The following is a 20,236-nucleotide window of genomic DNA, read 5'->3' on the forward strand; positions in this document are numbered from 1 at the left end:
ACTGTAATACAAACTAAATAATTTATTATACTGCATGTATAAATGCTCAAATAACAACACAAAAAACCCAAAATTAAAGAAATTCCCGATAAATAGTTAGTCACACTTTACACACAATCATCATCAATCTAGGAGCTATGAGAACTTAGTAATGAGAAGGTAGTAATAAGGTAAAGAAAATGAAAGGTGATGAAATTAATAGAAACAACTTAACAAATTAGACAAAAAATAAATAGATGAATTGGGAAGTCTAAAGGAAGAAGAAAAATCAGAACACATGATAAATAGTCCTGTAATGTGTGAAGCAATAGAGGTGACTTTTTGTGGAATATTTTACCCCCAAAAGCCCCCAAACAATGATGTTCTAGGGGTAAAAATGGGTTTTTGAAGCCTATATCATAATAGCACCACTATAGCATGTGAGAAGTGACTATTTTGGTTGCTATCTGAAGTTGCACCGCTATAGCGCACTATTGAGTATAGACCACTATAGCAAAAGAATGAATCGGGATTTGATTGAAGACAATTATGTTAAGACTGGTCAATGGATCATTTTACACTACTGGACAATGACTTTGATAAGTACAATTTATACTATTACTCCCCATTTCTAATTGAAATTAACAACTATAGATTTCATTAAGCTCTGCTACTCCATTCTTTACTCATATAGTCATGCTAAATATATAAATATAATTAGCTCTATTTGTTCCTTTTCGACTTAAACCAATCAACAATCTAGAAGAAGCTCTCTAGATTTTGATCCAATGAAGCATTAGCAGAGGACAGCATAGTTTTCTCACTTATGCATGTAATTGCTTTTTGTATCCATAGACTGGTTCCCCTTCAAAATTTCAAGTTTGACTGTGGAACCATTTATATGGAGTTCTTTTGTACTTTGAGTACCTCTGGTACTTCCTTTTAATATATAATATTTATCTTTGCCGATCAAAAAAAAAAAAGATGAGAAAGATAGGTTGATCTAAGCAATGAATGCACAAGCTTGCATTATTTTACTTAGGTTGTGTTCAGCATTACAATTAACAAAACCTAAATCATTATTAACTGAAAATGAATGACCAATAACAGACAAATTCCAGAGGCCAATATCTTCAAGACAATTTGGAAGCTGAACATCCCCCCAAGGGCTGCGGTTTTCTCTTGGAGACTTATCAAAGATAGATTATCCACTAGATATAACCTCCTTAGAAGAAATGTGCCCATTCAGGAAAATGAATGCCCTCTCTGTGGGTATTACCAAGAGGAGGCTGGCCACTTGTTTTTCAATTGCAAATTGACCAGAGGACTATGGTGGGAATCCATTAGGTGGAACCAGATGGTAGGACCACTTTCAGCTTCTCCAGCAACTCACTTTGCCCAATTCTGTGATGGCTTTGGAGCAGGGAAAAATCATACTCGATGGTGTGGATGGTGGATTGCATTAACCAGCTCCATATGGCAGCATAGGAATTTATTGATATTCCAGGGCAATCACTTTGAACCTTCCAAAGTGATGGAAGATGCTTTATTCCTAGCATGGTCATGGTTAAAGATCAGAGAGAAAAAGTTTAGTACTTCTTTCAACCACTGGTCTTCCAACCTTGTGGAATATTTTGGTTAATACGGGTTGGACATATCTATCCTATGTGGTGGGGTCAGTGTTGGGTTTTCTCAAATCTTGTTTTGGAGGGTGTTATAATAGGTGTCTTGTACTTATGTATATGTCACCAGCAGTACCTCTGGTGCTGCTGTGTTTCTGATTAATAATATATATTTTCTGCCTTCCAAAAAAAATTCTTAACTGAAAATGCTATTATAAATTGACAAATCAGGACAAATAAGAATTACATTTAACAAAACCATAATCATCATTAATTGAAAATTGCTATTTTGAATTGAGAAATCAAGACAAATAAGAATCAATCTTCATATACAACTAAAGACAATTATCAAAACCATTTCTGTGGTGCATCAAAACAAATCAAAGGAAACAATTTACTTTAAATTTGATATTTAAAGACAAACTTTGAAAACAAAGTTTTTGCTTGAGTAGGAGTAAGATAGAGTAAATGCATTGTAATTTTAGCAAGAAGCAACAAGAATACAACTTGGAAGTAAATATGGGAGAAGATATCGAACCTAATGATGGGGAAATTAATGATGATGATACACACATGATACAAGCAGGATGACTAAAATGGGGAAAGGCGGAAGGGTTATTTGTAATTGCAAAGCACCTAACAAGCTCAAAGGCAGGTTTTGTTGTATTGCTTTACATTCAACTTTCTCTATGGTAGTGAATGTTGGACATTAAAGGAGCAATAGAAAAAGGTGGGAATAATAGAAATGTGAATGCTAAGATGGATGTGTGGACATACAAGAAAGGACAATATTCAAAACTATTGTATATGAGTAGATATCAATGTAGTACCGATTGTGAAAAAGATGACAAAATAAGTTAAGGTGGTTTGGACACATACAAAGGTCATTGGAGGCCCTAATTAGAAGAGTGAACTGTATCGTTGTATGGTTTTTTGTCATGTGAAAAGGGGGAGAGGGAGACCAAGAAGGACACATGGGGAGAGGGGGAATATAAAATGGAGCATCCGGTGCAGATCAAACTTTAGATTCTGGGAGGATGGATGGCTTGACGATGGAATCTGTATGATGGATAAATATCAGTGCCTTTATTGTATCTTAGAACAAAGACAACAGTTTATTTATCAAATGGGGCCACTGGTAGATGGTACTTGGGCTAAGAGGTGGAGATATTGGTGGTTGGCGGTAACTTGGGCTATTTGGAAGCTAAGAAACAGAATTCTATTCTCAAATGCAGAATTCAATGCTAATAGATTGTTTGATGAAGCTATTTTCTTGACCTGGACTTGGCTTAGACATTTTGAGAAAGATTTCACAATCCATCTAAATCAATGGTCAAGCAATATTAGTCAGGGTTTTGTTATGTAATGGGTGTTACAATTAGAACAAACTACATGTTCTCCTTATATCTAGAATACCTTATCTTTGGTGTCTAGATATGAGAATGTATATCCCTTTGTACTAGTACCTCTGGTACTGTTTTGGTCATATATATATAATATATTTAGTTTTGCTGATAAAAAAAAAAAAAGATGGTACTTGGGAATGGAATCTATTTTGGAGAAGGAATCTGATGGAGAGTGAACTGGCCTTGGCATCAAATTTCATGGCAGAAGTGGAAGATCTTGGTATTCAGCCTTTGCAGAAGGATATATAGGTGTGGTTGGGGGACACAGGTGGGGAGTATTCAGTTATCAGCACATATAAAATTCTCAGCGAAGAAGGGGGTGATTGGGGAGAGGCTGGGGATGATAATGGGGTGTTCCGCAGGTTGGGGAAGTTGAAGGTTCCCAGCAAGGTTGCACATTTCAGTTAGAGGCTGTTGAGGGACAGAATTCTAACAAGGATTAATCTTTTACGAAGAAATGTGGATATACAGGAGTCTAGATGTCCGCTGTGTATGTTGGAGGAGGAAGATGCTTCACATTTATTCTTTAAATGTGATAGGATCTTACCAATGTGGTGGGAGTGTCTCTCATGGCCAGGAGTGTCTACAGTATTGCCACAAACACCTAATGAACACTTCTTACAGCATTCATACTGCTGTTTGGAAGGTGTGGTTCAGAATAGGTGGCAAACAATGTGGGTAGCTTTGACATGGCGTATATGGCACCAAGGAACAGGTTGATTTTTGCCAATGAAGAATTTGATGGTCACCAAGTGATGGAGGAGGTGATTTACTTTTGTTGGTTGTGGCTGAAAAACATGGAAAAGGATTTTGAAGCACCTTATCACGTATGGACCAGCCATACTAAAGCTGAGCTTTTGTGTGGAGGGGGATAAGGTCCTTTGTGGGTGGGATTTATCATGCTCTTCATCACAGTGTTTTGGTACTCTAATATATACTGCATTCAGAATATATTAGAATCTCAAAACGGAACATTGATGGTAACAGTGTGATAGTATGTACAGAAATAGTACCTCTGGTACTGCTAACAATTATCAATCATTATCAATAATATATATACATACTTTTGTTGATAAAAGAAACATGGGGAAGTTGCTTTGAGAGATCTCCTAGTAAATAATATCTGTGAAGATTTGGTCTTGAAGCAAGTCAAATGATGTTGTGTGATCCATGTAGCTAGCCTCACCTAGTGGGATAAGACTTTTGTTGTTGTAGTCTTCTTGGTTTACTTAATATCTTGTTATTTGTTTTGAGCATATTTACAATAAAAATTGATAAAATGATTAATAGATCGTGTATAGTTAACCTTTTCTTTTTATGGATATTTTATTTATTATCACCATCATCATCATCATCATCATTATTTTTTTTTTGATCAGCAAAAGTAATTTTATATATATAATAAAAAGTACCAGAGGTACTAAGGTACATATGTATTTACAGCCCTACAAATGGATCCTTGAGCAGACAAATAAAATCTGCAAGGGAAACATTCAAGAGCTGCTGTTGTAGTATGTAGTTACTGTTATCCTACTTGTTCTATTTTAATAGAAATTGTTTCTCTCTTGGTTATTTTTGTGTAAGTTTCTATTTTAATTTGACAAGGACACACTGATGCAGGTGGATGCTGCTTTGCTGCTGCTTAGTAATATAACCTCAAATGTGAGTTTTATAATTTACAACTCGAGAATGCTGTTAATAATAATTCTAACATCACATGCTTCTATCCAGGATTTTGTAAATACAAGTGTTATACCTCAAGATGTATGGGAACTTCAGTTTTTCAAAAGACCAAATTCAGTGTAAGCGTCTTTTACCTTGTCACACTCACATGCAAAATATGGTTTTAAGGTTGTTACTGAATAAATGAAAGTATATCATTTGAGTCAATAAATAAATTCAATCATACATTATTTTACTCGTATTAAAGAACTAGTTGGAGCTCAAGTGCTAAAAAATTTCCGTCGATGTATTGAATACCTTGAAATTTACTCTTTATTATTTAGAATGATGGCGCAACATCAACTACTACTACAACAACAAAAACCTTATATCCCTAGCTGAGGTCACCTACATAGACATGCAATGCCATTTGGTGTAAGACCAATCTTCAAAGATATTATTTACCATGAAATCCCCTTAACAACTTATTTCATTATTCTTCTTGGTCTCCCTCTCTCCCTTTAGAATGATGGCATTGAAATAACTTTAATTAAGATATTTAAAATTTTTTTAAGTTTAATTTCATAACAAAAAGTTAGAATACATGATCAGAACGTATCAACTATTGTTTAGTTTCAAATAAAAATTATTTAATTGATTATTTAATTTACATAACATTAAATTTAATAGCAGAATATTTAAATTTTAATATTATTCTATTAGAATATTAAAATAGTGGCCATCTTGCCATCTGCTACCCCCCTACATCTTTTCGGGGAGGTCACTGCCGTTATTTGCTATTGACTACTACAAGTCTAATATGTACACACATAGACTCACTTCCCATGAAAGAAAACAATAGCTGCCCTTTCAAAGTGGATTGTTTATGCTGTAGGCGTTTACTGAATTGGAATGAGATAGTTTATGTGAGGCTTTTATTAAAGTTGGGGAGCTAGAGTACCAAGAGAAGGCATCTACCAATAAATTCTTATTTTATTATTTTTAGCTTTTGTGGTTTCCCTTTTCTATTTTTCTTTGTTTCTTTTCTGAATTTGAAATTTTTTATAGACATGATATTGTTACTGCATTTTTATTTAGCTCATAATTTTCTTTTATGCAGATCCATCTTATATTTCTTCTCATGTTACTTTTCACGAAAAAATTCCCATGTAAGTTGCTAAGAAAGCATCATACTTTTTTATGTCATTAATTTAATTAATGTTAGATTAGTCATTGGTTTATAGACTTAAGTTTATATAGAATTGACATCAGCAGAGCTATATCATCAATGAGTCAGGATATTATAACGATGACATCCCTTTTATAACCTGAAATAGCTAAGAAAGATACCTTTAATAGCTTGAGGAGAGAACTACAACCAGAGAAAGGTCCTGATCAGAAAAAGTACATCTGAAAACATGAGGAGGAATATGATATATGGGACTTTTGGGGAATAACAGTGGATGAGGACACCAGTATTGACAACAGAAGATGTGGCTCAATTGATTTAATTACATCCAATTAACACGACTCAATTTGCATGTAGCAACAAAGCACAAATTGTTTCAACAAGATTTTTTTTCTTTCCGGTCACTCTGTTTTGTAAAGGGTGCAAGGAAAGTCTTTGGAAAAGTATTCTTTTGCATTGTAACTATGTAAAACCTTAATTGACTTGCCAAACTGATTTTAAATATTAAAAAAACTTGAATATGTAAAATAACTTAGAATGTTCTTTCATAAGAAATAACCAAGTAGGAGTGTGAAAAGTCATCAATAAAGGAACAATATACTAACGGCCTCAATGAGTAGAGACATGACTCTGATCCCAAATATCAAAAAGTTCGACACAAAAGGAGTTTGACTCTTGAGCTAACTTGGAATGGAAAGGAAGTGCAAATATGTTCCCCAACCTAGAAACTAAAGTCAATCAAGGCTGATCAAGCCAATTGGTTCTTATCTTTCTTCTTCTCTGAGGAACCCAAATTAGTGGCAGATAGTAGCCCCTACCAGTACAGATTATATCTGGTTTGGACCCTAGAATAGGACAAGGAAGTGCCGATGAGCAGATGGCGGCAGCAGCAGCATGACAATTGGATGCTGCAAATCCTGCAATACTGGCTCTTGAGCTGCATGAGTCAACGGGGGTGCTATGTGTTGGTGTGTGTGTGTGTCTGACAACTCTCCAATTACACCTTCACTTGGACAAATGAAGGTGTTTGAACATGAGATCCAACCTCAGTGATGGATGGAAGAGGGACAACATATTTTTGTTGTTTTTGGGGTTCAGATCTTGGAACTTGCTGACTCTAATATCAACTTGAAATAGATCAAAGGATTTCTATGCATAGATGTTAATCATGCCCAATTTGTTACAAATAAAAAGCCACCTAAATTGTGGTCATCCCTTGATAAAGTGGGGTGCTAAAAGTCTCACATGGCAGATAGTTGTGGGCAAAAGGTGGACATGTTGAAGACCTAGATTGACTAAAGATATTGCCGAGATAGACTATATAAGTGGGGGTTAATCCTCACCTTAAAAGATGATTTTGTAGTGTTGAGTTAGGCTCATAACTCACTTTCTGGCATGGTATCAGACGTCAAACTTACCAGCAGCTTTTATTCAGTAGTGGGGTAGCTTAGACAGATAGATTTATTAGTAGCAACTACAATATGTATTCTTATCCAGTCTCTGGTTCCTATAGAGACTGCATATAGTCTGATTGGGGAACCAGGAGACTGATGGTTTTTGCTTCTTTGTAACATAGTACCTCTGGTACTTTTATTAATATATTTATTTTTGCTGATAAAAAAAATAAAATCAGAGCCTATCTGATGGGACTCCTGTGTTTGTCTTGCTACAAGCGGATAGTCTTGAGCGTAAGGGAGAATGTTGGAAAAACCACCTAAATTGTGGTCATTCCTAGCTAGAGGGGTGTGTTGAAAGTCCCACATGGTGGGTAGCCGTGGGCAAAAGGGGGACATGTTGAAGTCCCTCATTGACTAAAGACATTTGCTAATTGGTTGCCTGTCTTTTTTTTTTATCAGCCAAAAATATAATATATTCATTAATAAGTACCAGAGGTACTAAATCGATACATATTTGTATAAGCACAAATCATAGCTGGTTCTCTAACAAGCCTTGATATTAAATAAGCTGAAAGAAAACTACATGGGATAATAGTGCAGAGCTGTATCCTATTTCCCTATGTTGGTGTCTGAAGAAAACAATCTTTGATATTTGAAGACCATTGATTAAAATGAGATGTGAAATTCTTTTCTAAGTTTCTGAGCCATGTCCATAGCAAAAACATTGCTTCAGAATGGGCACAACAAGTCATTGACCTCTACATGTCTCCTTCGCAAGTTTAACTTCGTTGGCAGTCGGTCTCTAATTAGCCTCTATGCAAAAAATGATGTTTTGGTTGGGATCCTTAGTTTCCCCAATTCCTCAAAAGCTCCATCCAGGTTCTCCTCCCTTGATTCCCCCAACAATAGATTGTACGCACTTTGTGTTGAGTATTGGCCATTTGGATCAGGTTTCCACACCCAGATATCTGCTCTATGTGGCTGGACTACAGTCTGTGCTGTCTCTCCCAAAAATCCATCAGTCGTGTCAACTTCATTATCAAATAAGGGTCTCCTCCAAATAAAATTTGATTCCCAACCTGCATTTGCGTGATTGCCCAATTGCTGAATGAGTTGTTTTTGCTGGCAGGAAATTTGATACAGCCTAGGATATTTTAACATTAATGATACATCATCACCAGTCCAGCAGTCCTCCCAGAATCTAATCTTAATCTCTACACCTCACCTTCCAAGTTGTTCCATTTTGAAGGACATTGCTCTGTTGCTGTTGGTGAAGCACTGTCATTAGTTCCTACCACCATAGAGATTCATTGCTGCCTCTTGTTCCTTCAGCCAAGGATCTCCAGTCACCATATTTGGAATGCAGTAATCTAGTCTAGAGTTCCCCATGTTGCTGAAATAGATCCCATCTCCACTTTCCAAGCAATGCTGTGTTAAATGGCTTGATATCCTTTATGCCTAGACCCCCTTTTCTTTTGGAAGACACATGGTTTCCCATTTAATCCACGCAATCTTCCTTTGCTCCATTCCACTTCCCCATAAAAATTGGTGTTGAATACTAACCAACTTGTCCACTACTATGTTGGGTACCCTGAAAAATGAAAAAAAAAATGGGAATAGATGTTAAGACTGACTGTATAAGGGTCACTCTCCCCCCAAAAGAGATGTGTCTTTGTTTCCATCTTGCTAACTGTCTCTCACACTTGCTGATGATAGGATCCCACAACTCGCTACGCCTTGGGTTTGCCCCAATCGGAATGTCCAAATATATGAAAGGCATGGACGACATGCTGCAATTCAGGTACTAAGCAGCCTCCTTCTTCCATTGATCCGATTTCCCAATTGCCCCAAAACAACTTTTCGCAAAATTAATTTTGAGGCCTGATGCAAGTTCAAAACTTCTCATAATGGTTTTGATTGCCGTAACATTTTGTATTGTAGCCTCACCAAAAAATATAGTGTCATCAACATATTGTAAGATGCTAACTTCCACATTGTTTTTTCCCACTAAGAATCCACTAAATAACTTCTTATCCACTACTTCTCTCATCAGTCCGATTAAAGCTTCTGCAACAATATTGAACAATAGGGGCGCTAGTGGATCTCCTTGTCTGAGTCCTCTTTGTGGGATGAATTCAGTGGTGGGGCTGCCTTTTACCAGTACTGAAACAGAGACAGATTTAAGGTATCCCTCAATCCATTGGATCCACTTGGGACAAAAGCCCAATCTCCACAACATGTATGATAAAAAATCCCACGAGACAGAATCATATGCCTTTTCATAATCTACTTTGAACACCAGGCATGACTTTTGACACCTCTTTGCTTCCTCCACCGCTTCATTGGCTATAATTACACTATGCAGCAAATGTCTTCCTCCTATGAATGCAGACTGTCTTTCATCTATTATGGCTGACATTACCTTCTTCAATCTATTTGCTAACAGCTTGGCCACAATCTTGTACACACAGCCTATTAGTGAAATAGGTATGAATTCATTAAGATTTTGTAGATCTGGCACCTTAGGGATTAGGGCGATAAAAGATGCATTGCAGCCCTTCGGAAAAATTCCGTTGACATGAAATTCTGCGAGGAACCGAATAACATCAGGTTTTAATAACTGCCAAAACTCCTTAATGAACTTCAAATTTAGTCCATTAGGACCTGGACTTTTCTCACTTCCACAATCCCATACAACCCTTGTTATTTCGTCCTTATGGAAACGCCCCACCAACATATCATTTTGTTGCTGTCCAATATTGTGAAATCTGATTCCATTCAGGTCTGGTCTGCATTGCTCAGATTCTTGACATCTTTGCAAGAAAAACATACGAACTTCCTCTTTCACTCTTGTCGGTTCCTCTACCCAGGATCCATCAATGAACACTCCTTTCACTGCATTATTTCTGCGGTTCGAGTTCAGCAGCAGGTGGAAATAGCGTGAATTGCAGTCCCCTTCTCTAATCCATCTTGATCTCGCCTTCTATCTCAGTAAGGACTCGTGTGATTGGGCAGCTATCCACATATCTTCTTGTAGCTTTTTCCGGGTCATCAGTTCTTGGGAGGATAACTGTCTATCAGTTGTATCATCTTCCAGCTTGTTTAAGTTAGCCTCAATCTTTTGAACCTTCTTGAGTGTGTCACCAAATTGCTCCTTGTTCCATATCTTCAGCCTCTCCTTAAGTCATTTTATCTTCTCTTTGAGCACGAAGCCCCCCCAACCCCTTTGCTGAGTATTTGTCCAACATTCCTTAACAATTTTTCCAAATAACTTGTCTTTAATCCAGCAATCAAGAATCCTGAAAGGTTTGGGTCCCCAGTCGACATGTTTAGATCTGAGCTTACTTTTAAAGTTTGATCCTATCAAGATGATAATATATGGCAGTAAATTATCACAACTCTATTGTTCTCAGCTTTTTAATATATGATGAGTATATATGCAGATGAAAAAGTGAAAAATATTTCTGTGCTGAGCCAATTTTGTATTTAATTTACTGTTTCCATAACGTGCAGGCTGACCTTCGAGATATTTTACATCTGAGGAAAAACCTTTTGAGAGCAACTTTGTGTCATCTTAATTGGAAGGTTTGTTTACATAAAATTGTTATGAGCAAAGTATTTTAATCTTTCATTATGTGTACTATAAAAAAATATGGTGTTAACAATTCTAATGGGCAAAATCCATACATGTGGGGAAGGCATAATGTACCTTTGCTTTAGTTTCATTTATTTGTTCCTTATTATGCAGGGTTATTCAACATTGAATGAGCAAATGGTTTTGTTCATTCCTCGTGCTGTGTATGCACTTTGTGTAGGTCATGTTCCATTTACACGATGCTTTAAAGAACTTCCTCTGGTTCACAACTATTTTGATGTCGCTGATGCTCAAGATGACTCTCACAAGGTACAGCCTAGCCACTCCTGCCTGAACAATTTTTTTCTTCTTGTAATAGTTTTCATTAAATTGCCACTAAAACTGAATCATGATGTTAACTGTAGTTTGAAGAGCCTAAACACCAATGTCTACTTGAGTTTTTGGATTGCTCTGTGGAAGTTCTCACAGAAATTGAAAAGATTTCTAAAGTTGAGGTCTGGTGCCCTTCACTTACAGAAGCTTGTATGTGTTAGCTTTCATGGTTTTGGTTAAGGAAATTAGATTTTTTTCAGGCTTCTCAAGTGAAAATTTGTCCACATGTCCGGGTTCCCCGCGAAATAAGTGATCAGCTTTTGCATGAAATGGAGACCTCTATTCTCGGAGCTTTGGTGGAAGAGGAGATTAATGAGAGGCGTTTGCCAGATACTTTCTTAATATGTTCTCTCTTGTCTAACCTACTTTATGGTTCTTTTTTCACAAGGTTTGTCACATTTGGGTAATCCTTTATCTAGTTTTTATGCATTTGCTATTGGTACTGAAGTAATGGTGTATATTTTTGCTGAATGTTATCTTGTAGAACTATAAATCACTTTCTTATAAATTGTCCTGTTGCTGTGTCATGCCGTTAGTATTTTTGTTTGTATTCGGTATTGGAGTTTGTATGAATGTGAGTGAACAATCTGAGGGACAGGTAGGGTTTGGTGCTTTGGACTACTTGAATAAAATGTAATTGGAAGTCTGTTTTGAGTTTATTATTATAATTTTGGTATTAGAAGTGCTTTTACTCTTGTAGGAGTAGGACTGATGCCATACTTTCTGCTTCACTAAGAGTTTTTATTGCTCGTAGAAGTAGAGATTTCCTTTCCTGAAAATGAGAGAAAATAAGATAAAGCTTAGTAAACTGGGATATCAGAGATACAATCTAAGTTTGAGTTTTGTGATTGAATAGATTATTTCTAAAATGAACAATCACAATATAGAAAACTAGCTACAACAACACTGCTTGAGTGGAAGATTAACTACTGTAATATTTCCACCCTTGCATTCAGGGTGAGAGTTCGCCACTCATGGAATCCTGAATCTGGTAGTGGAATGGAATGTGCTTTAGTGAGAAAATTTGCATGCTGATCCTGTGCAGGAAACTGTAGCAGCTTAGAGTGTGTTTGTTTCACTGATTAGAAGTTCAGTCCCGAAGATATGAACATGGGAATGCAATATTCCCATGTTTTTTATAGTTTTGAAAAATTATTCCTGGGTATTGTTTATTTACTGGTAAGTAGTATCTTCATATTCTAGTGCATTTTCTTTGCATTTCAAAAAAAATGTTCTAGTGCATTTTATTCCCTTGCTAAGGGGTGGGAAAGTTACATTCCCATGGGAATAAGGGAAATTATATTCTAACCCCATTGTAACTTTCATTTTCACTTGTATTTTTTATTTTAATCATTTTAAAATTTAAAAAGTATTACAAGGAATATTAAAAGACAACCAAATGTATGTTTAGATATGTCAGGAATAGCATTCTTTGTTATAATATTCCTGGGAATGTGATTCCGAAGAATGTAACATCATACCTTGAAACAAATGATCTCTTAAAGATTTTGTTGATCACTTTCCCCCTTGCAAAGAAGAAGCCAGATTCCATGTGTTTTGTTGATCGATCACCTTAAGGAATGCTTAGCACCTACAGGATTTATATCACTTTCTGACAGAAACTCACTTCAATTCTGGTTTAAAGGGATTTTTATTATATTTAAACGAGAGTCAAAGTTCTTTTACAGTGAGACAAATAACCAGAGCCTAAACTTTTTGGGGAAGTGATTCTCTGCCCAACTTGTTAGAAATGTAATGTAAATCCAATCATGTCTTTTCATCTAGGAACTTAAGCTTTTGAGGTTGTTGGTCATGACATGGTCTTATAGCCTCTATATGACCAAATGATATTTATAGAAACTAGATGAAAATTATAGAAAGAAAATGATATGAGATCTCTCATCAAGAAGGTGTTTGTACAAAGGCAAGAAAGAGAGATAGGGACGTGGTGTTGGAAAACTGCCTTAGTTGCCGTTACCGTTAGGTTGAAGTGTCACAGAAAGAGCTACCTACAGAGAGCTGACTAGAAGGCCGAGTGAAGTGTCATAGTGCGGAGCCACTGAGATGTTGACTCTTAGCGGGTTGAGATCCCACATCTATTAGAGATATGACCTAAGTAGTGCTTATAAGGCTTGGACAATCCTCTTATACAAGCTGATTTTGTGGGGTTGAATTAGACCTTAAGCACTGACTATACTTAGAACTAGTAACAAACTCAAGTTGGTTACAGTACAAAAGATTACCTACTGTAATGACTTTTTTTTTATCAGCAAAAATAATATTATATATTATTATAAAGCAGTACAAGTGGTACTAGTATATATATAAGTCAGCACTTCTATAAAGCAGGAATATGGTTCCATAATACAGACTATACAGCACGAATTAAGGAACATATAACTGACTGTATAGTTATCATATATTAGCCCATCAGCTAAGACACTGGACCCCCCTTCTTACAAATCCCTCCCTAATGTTACTTGACCAGTGGTGGAAAGGCACTTCAAATCCTTTTTCAAGATTGGTTAGCCATGTCCAGCATACAAATATTGCATCCTCCATCAGTTTGTTAGCGTTGAAGCTGTCATTTGAGAAGACCAATCTATTTCTGTGATACCATGTGCATCAAGTTAGGGAGATCCACAAAATCTGCCATCGCTGCAGATGAATTTCCGAATTCCTGTAGAAGGAATACTGGAGGAAGTGCTGTCGTGGGTTCTGTGGGAGAGGTCCCTCCATTTTTACCCAAGACATTGATTCCCCCCCAAAGCGGCAGGATCAAATGACAGCTGAAGAACAGATGAGCTTCCACTTCTTTCTTATCTCTGTAGAATGGGCACAGGTTATCACTGATCTGTACGTTCCTCCTTCATAAGTTGTTCTTAGTAGGCAATCTGTCCCTTAATAATCTCCATGCAAAGAAAGCAGCTTTGGCTGGGATTTTTAGTTTCCACAGTTCTCTAAATGCTCCATCTTGATTTTCATCTCTTGCGTCCGAGTCAAGCAGCTTATATGCAGAACCTACAATATATCTCCCTGATGCATCACCTTTCCAGATCCACTGGTCTTGATGGTTAGGATCAATGGAGAGATCCTGCAAATCCTCCAGAAAGTTGGCACCCATGATTGTTTCAGATTCCAATAGAAACCTCCTCCACTGCAAGTTCCACTCCCATGCTGTATCTGATAATGTCCCCATTTGCTGGATAGGTTTGTTCTGTTGGTTCGAGATTAGATAAAGTCTAGGTATTTGTCCATCAACGGAATACCGTCTTCCTTCGTCCCGTCCTCCAAAAACCTCACCTTTGACCCACACCCCAAAATCCATCTTATTCCCCTTTTGAACCAGTTTCCCTCCCCTATTGATTGACAAGTGGACCTAAGATCTTGCCACCATACATATTTAGCCAAGTTCCTTCTATTCTCATCTTGATGGTAAAACAAGTTCCACCGCTATTTTCCAAGAAGGGCAGAATTAAATTTGGACAAGTTCTTGATTCCCAGACCTTCTTTCTCCTCTGATAGGCAAGCTGATCCCCAGCTAATCCAGACAATCTTCTTCTGCTCTGCATCACCCCCCCCCCCGCACACAAAGACCTCCTCTGCACCTTCACCAGCTTGTCCACAACCTTCTTCGGAATCTTGAAATGAAATGTATTTTTGTTTCCACTTTGCTAATTTTCTCACATTTTTTGATAACAGGATCCCAAGTCGCACTACTTGGGTTTGCCCCAATTGGAATACAATGACATCATGCTGCAATTTAAGTATGTTGCTGCACTAGCCGTCCACTGCTCTGACATCCCAATGGCCCTGAAATTGCTCTTTGCAAAATTTATTCTCAATCCTGAGACCAACTCAAAACTTCTCAGCATCACCTTAATTGCTCTCACATTCTCCATTGACGCTTCCCCAAAGAATATCGTATCATCTGCATACTGCAAAATGCTGATATCCACCAAATTTCTACCAATTGAGAAAGTTTTAAACTGATTTTTGTGCAAAGCTTCTCTCATCAGGCCAATTAATCCCTCTGCAACAATGTTGAAAAGGAATGGGACTAGTGGATCCGCTTGCCTGAGTCCTTTTTGTGGAATGAATTCAGCTGACGGGCTCCTGTTAACCAGTACAAATATGGAAGCTGATTTAAGGCAGCCGTCAATCCAATTGATCCATTTGGAGCAAAAGCCCATCCTTCTTAGCATGTATAATAGAAAGTCCCAATTAACTGAGTCATACGCCTTCTCATAGTTAACTTTGAGCACCATTCAGCTTTTATTGCATCTTTTCGCCTCCTCAACCACTTCATTACTTACTGTAATGACTACAGTTAGCTTTACACCTAATTACAAAGAATTCTTACTTATACTCTATATACTCTAACATTAAGGATTCTATGAATTTGCTTGAGTGAAAATACACTAAGCCTGCTGCTCTATTTCATATACACGAGGAATTAATTTCGACTTTTATTTTCAAGAATAATGAAAAATAGGAGGTTTAGTTTGTTGGAACCATGTCATTTCCCTTTCTGCAATAATGTTTTCTAGGACCTGAATCATTTCCTATGTTTCACGCAACCATTTCCAGCAAGTAATATTGTCAAAAATTGGAAATGTGAGAACTTCTTAGTAGGTAATATGTCTTATGATTAACAGGTTTTTCCTGTCTTTTGTTCCAGCTTGATTATTCCATTTTGTGCAATGCTATTGTTAAGAACTCAATTATTGGTTTTACTCATGACACTCCTTTCACCTGATTTTCACAATTTTACTCTATGCCTATGCATTTGATTTTGATGCATTGTTTTGTGTTCTTTCAGGAAAATTAATGTTTCATTTTGTTCGAAATTAAGCCAATACTTGCAACTGATGCTTGACAATGCTGTAAGAATTATTCAAGAAGACAGTGACCTCCGGGCTTTTAGTTGCTTAGGTTATGATCCTACTTGTGATGATATGGGCCCTCTTGTTTCTTCCATTCATTGTTTTCTTGCATCTCCTATATTTAACGAATTGAGTGATCAAAATTTGATGGGCTTTGCCCCTTTTGGTGAGTTAATCCAATCTGTGGAGAGACTCTTGAAAGCTTTTGTTAATCTATATGAAACTTATTCTCACAATCTGATGAACCTTCAGTCTGATTCAGTCATGCAAGATATGGCTGCTACTGATAGTATTCAAAGTTCTTGTCCAAATGACAGCAGTAAAAGCAGGATTATGGATATGGAATTGGATGTTAATGACGATTCTAGAGAGGTTGATAGTTTAGCAGTTGGGAAAAAAGTAGGCGGTGATGTTTCATCTTCTGTAGAGAAATGGAAAATGGGCATGATATCCCTTATTTCCAGTTTTTTGTCTGCTTCTCTACTTACATGGGATATCCTCTTTAAGTTAATGGAGAAAGAAAATGATCCTAAGGTAGACTTTTGACAATATTAATATTTTCTTTCTTATTGAATGGTTTCTTTTATTTGATTATGCTTCTTTTCAAAATTCAGGTGCGTGGAAAAATATTGTATCATCTCTGTCAACATCCTCTCTGGTCTTCTTCTGGAAAATTTATTGATTTGGTATGAAAACAACAAGTCTGAATTTCAATAAACTATTTCATATTCAAACACAACCTCTAATTTCCTTGTGTTGTGCAGGTCAATGTAATGAATGACATCATTATTGAGCAAGTTGGACTTAAGCTTGCTTGTGATTATGTATTGATTTCTGCTCATACTTTGCTAACTAACTTATCTTCCCTGGATGCTGTTGGTAAGGACAAATGTGGCCTGTATATAACAGAAGTGGAAACTGAACAGGTACCTGTGAGTTTTAATATATTTGGAATTTCAGTCTACACTGGCTTCTAGGGACCATGAGTCATTGGCATTTTCTTTGATCAATTATATCAAATAAATATTAATTGACAAAAAGAATTTTAAGAATAAGATTTTATATGTACAACAATGCAAGAAAGTCCGAGTTGGTTAATTTTGTTTTAAAGTTATATAATCAAACTGCGCTGCAATACTTTTTCATTGAGAGGGGGAAAGGAATTAAATCTTAATTTGCATCTGTTGATGTGACTGTGACATCTTGGTTGTGGTCTGCATTACCTTGCAATTGTTGGTTGCAGCGGCCAACAAAGTTCGCAAGGCAATTGTGCTTGCAACTGGAAACCTGTGGCTGCATCCACAATTAAATCCTTGAGAGGGTTTGGAGCATACAACCTTTTTAATGAGGTTTACCTAACTGAGTTTTGCTTGAGAGGGTTTGGCTGCATCCACAATTTAAATCCCTATACTGATCTTTTTCCTTCTTCCTCTAATTCCACAAAAAATCTTGATTCTTATTTTAGCCTAAGTCCTAACCTTTCTCCACCTTTTGTTGCCCCTATTCCTCAGACATCTCAAGCATCACCTGTTAATTCAAGCTCTGTTCCTCTTATTCCTCCATCTCAACTGTTTATGTACCTTGTCCCTCCACTTCTTCTGCATCCATCCCTATTCAGCCACAAAATTCTGAGTCTACTAACCCTACTTCATCTGCTTCAGAGTCTGTGTCTATACCCAACTTTATCCCAGTCAATACCCACTCTATGCAAACAAGGTCTAAATCTGGTATTCACCCTTCACTTTTTCTCACTCATTCTGAGCCTAAAACTGTGAAACAAGCTCTAGCAAACAAAGATTGGCTCATTGCTATGCATCAGGAGTATGAGGCCTTGCTGAAAAATTATACTTGGGACTTAGTATCTTTACCTCCTAACAGACAGGCCATTGGTTGTAAATGGATTTACAGGGTGAAGGAAAATACTGATGGATCAATTAATAGGTTCAAAGCAAGATTGGGGGTTTCATCAAGTTCATAGTTTTGATTTCCATGAAACTTTCTCTCTTGTGATCAAGCCTGTCACTATTCGAATTATTCTTACTCTTGCCCTGTCCTATGGGTGGAAACTGTTCCAACCTGATGTGAATACCTTTTTAAATGGCACTCTTAAAGAAACTGTTTTTATGATACAACTTCCTGATTTTGAAGTTGTAGACAAGTCACTGGTCTGCAGGTTAAATAAAGCTATCTATGGGTTAAAATAGGCCCCAAGGCAATGGTTTGACAGACTCAAGTCCACTCCGTTACAGTTTGGGTTTGTTGGCCGCAAAAGTGATTCTTCCTTATTTATCTATCGACATCAAGTGGATGTTGTTTATCTGCTGGTATATGTGGATGATATAATTCTCATAGGTAGCTCAGCCACTCTGATTCAGCAGCTCACAAACAAGTTGAATACTGCTTTTTCTCTCATACAGCTTGGTCATCTGGATTATTTCTTGGGTCTGAAAATCAAATATCTGTCTAACAATTCTATCTTAATGACCCAAAGTAAATACATTCGTGATTTGCTTCACAAAACTCACATGGCTGAAGCTCATTCAATCTCATCTCCCATGGTTTCTAACTGCAAGTTGTCTAACATGGTGCTGATGTTTTTCATGATCCTTCTCTCTATAGGTCTGTAGTTGGTGCATTACAATATGCCATTCTCACTAGACCTGAAATTAGTTTTGCTGTCTATAAGGTTTGCCAATTTATGGCTGCTCCTTTGGATTCTCACTGGATAGTGGTGAAAAGGATTCTATGATATCTTAAAGGTACTCTGTTTCATGGTCTGCTCCTGCAGCCTGCTTCTACTAAAAATCCCTTGGCCATTCGAGCATTCTGTGATGCTGATTGGGCATCTGATGTGGATGACAGGCGCTCCACCTCAGAGACTGCCATTTTTCTTGGTCCAAACTTAGTCTCTTGGTGGTCTCGCAAACAAAAGGTTACTGCTAGGTCTAGTACTGAAGCTGAGTATCGTAGCATTGCTCAAACTTCCACTCAATTGACTTGGATTTATACCTTGCTGACAGAGTTACAAGTTTCTTTCACTACTCCAGTAATATTTTATGATAATCAGAGTGTTGTTTCTATTGCTCACAATCCATTTTTTCACAGTTGAAAAAAACACATGGAGATTGATGTGTTTTTTGTTAGAGAGAAGATTTTGGCCAAGCAACTCTCAATTGTTCATATTCCAGCTCTGGATCAGTGGGCTGATTTTCTAACTAAACCCCTGTCTGTATCAAGATTTGAGGCTCTGGGAGGAAAATTCAATGTGAAGAGTGTTTCCAATAAAAACTCTCCCCCTTGAGTTTGAGGGGGGTATCAGTATATTTCAATGTATAACTGTGAAAACAGTTTTGTATTTTGTTTGTAAGGACCGTTAGCTTTTGTTAACAGCACCCATTTCGTGGTAGTTAGTAATTCTAGGAGTACAAGGACTTTGCTAACTGCACCTCAATAGTATCAGTTAGTTAGCTTTCTGTTAGACTTAGTTGGCTTTCTGTTAGAGTTAGTTATAGTTAGTTCTGTTGTATAGAGGTTTATAAATACCTGGATTGTAACTATCTCTAACTAGTTTTTAAGATCAATAAAATTAGCTTTGTTCTTCTCCTTTTTCTCTATTATCTCTCTACTTTCCTCTAAGTTTATAAAAAAGAGATACAAGCATTTGGGTGTTGCGATTGTATCGAACCAGGCGAGTTTCATGGCCATAAAGGAGAGCCTCAATCTCTGCAATAGATGGCGTACGTTTTTTGCTTTCAATCACGGAAACCACTAGTGCATAATCCGAAGGTAAACCTTCAAGAATAGCATCATGTGAACCACTCGTCTACATAGTTTTTGATTTTGTGAAGGTATTCGTCCACCGTTTTCCCTTCGAGTGAGACAACACGCATTGACGTTTGCAGTTGATGTGCCCTAGACTTGGTGTGAAGACCGAAATGCTCATGAATCTTCTCCCATACCTGACAAAAGTGTTTCGAGTCTAGCACGTGAGAAATGATAGACTTTGAGAGTGTTGATTGAAGCCAAACAAGCAACGTTTGGTCTTGCACTTCCCAGGCTTCATACTCAGGATTAATACGATCCATGATCCGATCATCCTCTGTGAGAAATTGAGGTGGAACGATTGGA

The 20,236-nt window shown here is 37.1% G+C and overlaps 1 protein-coding gene across 3 annotated transcripts in view; it reads left to right on the plus strand.

Annotated features, from left to right (window-relative positions):
* Positions 1-20,236, plus strand: part of LOC114409825 (serine/threonine-protein kinase ATM) — a 91,366-nt gene that overhangs the window by 29,643 nt on the left and 41,487 nt on the right. For all 3 annotated transcript variants that reach the window (XR_003666213.1, XM_028373448.1, XM_028373450.1), the window contains exons 14-23: positions 4,628-4,669; positions 4,739-4,809; positions 5,790-5,838; positions 10,769-10,840; positions 11,004-11,159; positions 11,255-11,344; positions 11,423-11,610; positions 16,045-16,642; positions 16,723-16,794; positions 16,873-17,034. Coding sequence is in view for 2 of the 3 variants with exons in the window: in XM_028373448.1 (XP_028229249.1) it covers positions 4,628-4,669; positions 4,739-4,809; positions 5,790-5,838; positions 10,769-10,840; positions 11,004-11,159; positions 11,255-11,344; positions 11,423-11,610; positions 16,045-16,642; positions 16,723-16,794; positions 16,873-17,034 (1,500 nt within the window). In the remaining variant the exon portion in view is untranslated. The remainder of the gene's footprint in view (positions 1-4,627; positions 4,670-4,738; positions 4,810-5,789; positions 5,839-10,768; positions 10,841-11,003; positions 11,160-11,254; positions 11,345-11,422; positions 11,611-16,044; positions 16,643-16,722; positions 16,795-16,872; positions 17,035-20,236) is intronic.

The sequence above is a fragment of the Glycine soja genome, chromosome 4 (assembly GCF_004193775.1).
Source record: "Glycine soja cultivar W05 chromosome 4, ASM419377v2, whole genome shotgun sequence".
Classification (NCBI taxonomy): Eukaryota; Viridiplantae; Streptophyta; class Magnoliopsida; order Fabales; family Fabaceae; genus Glycine; species Glycine soja.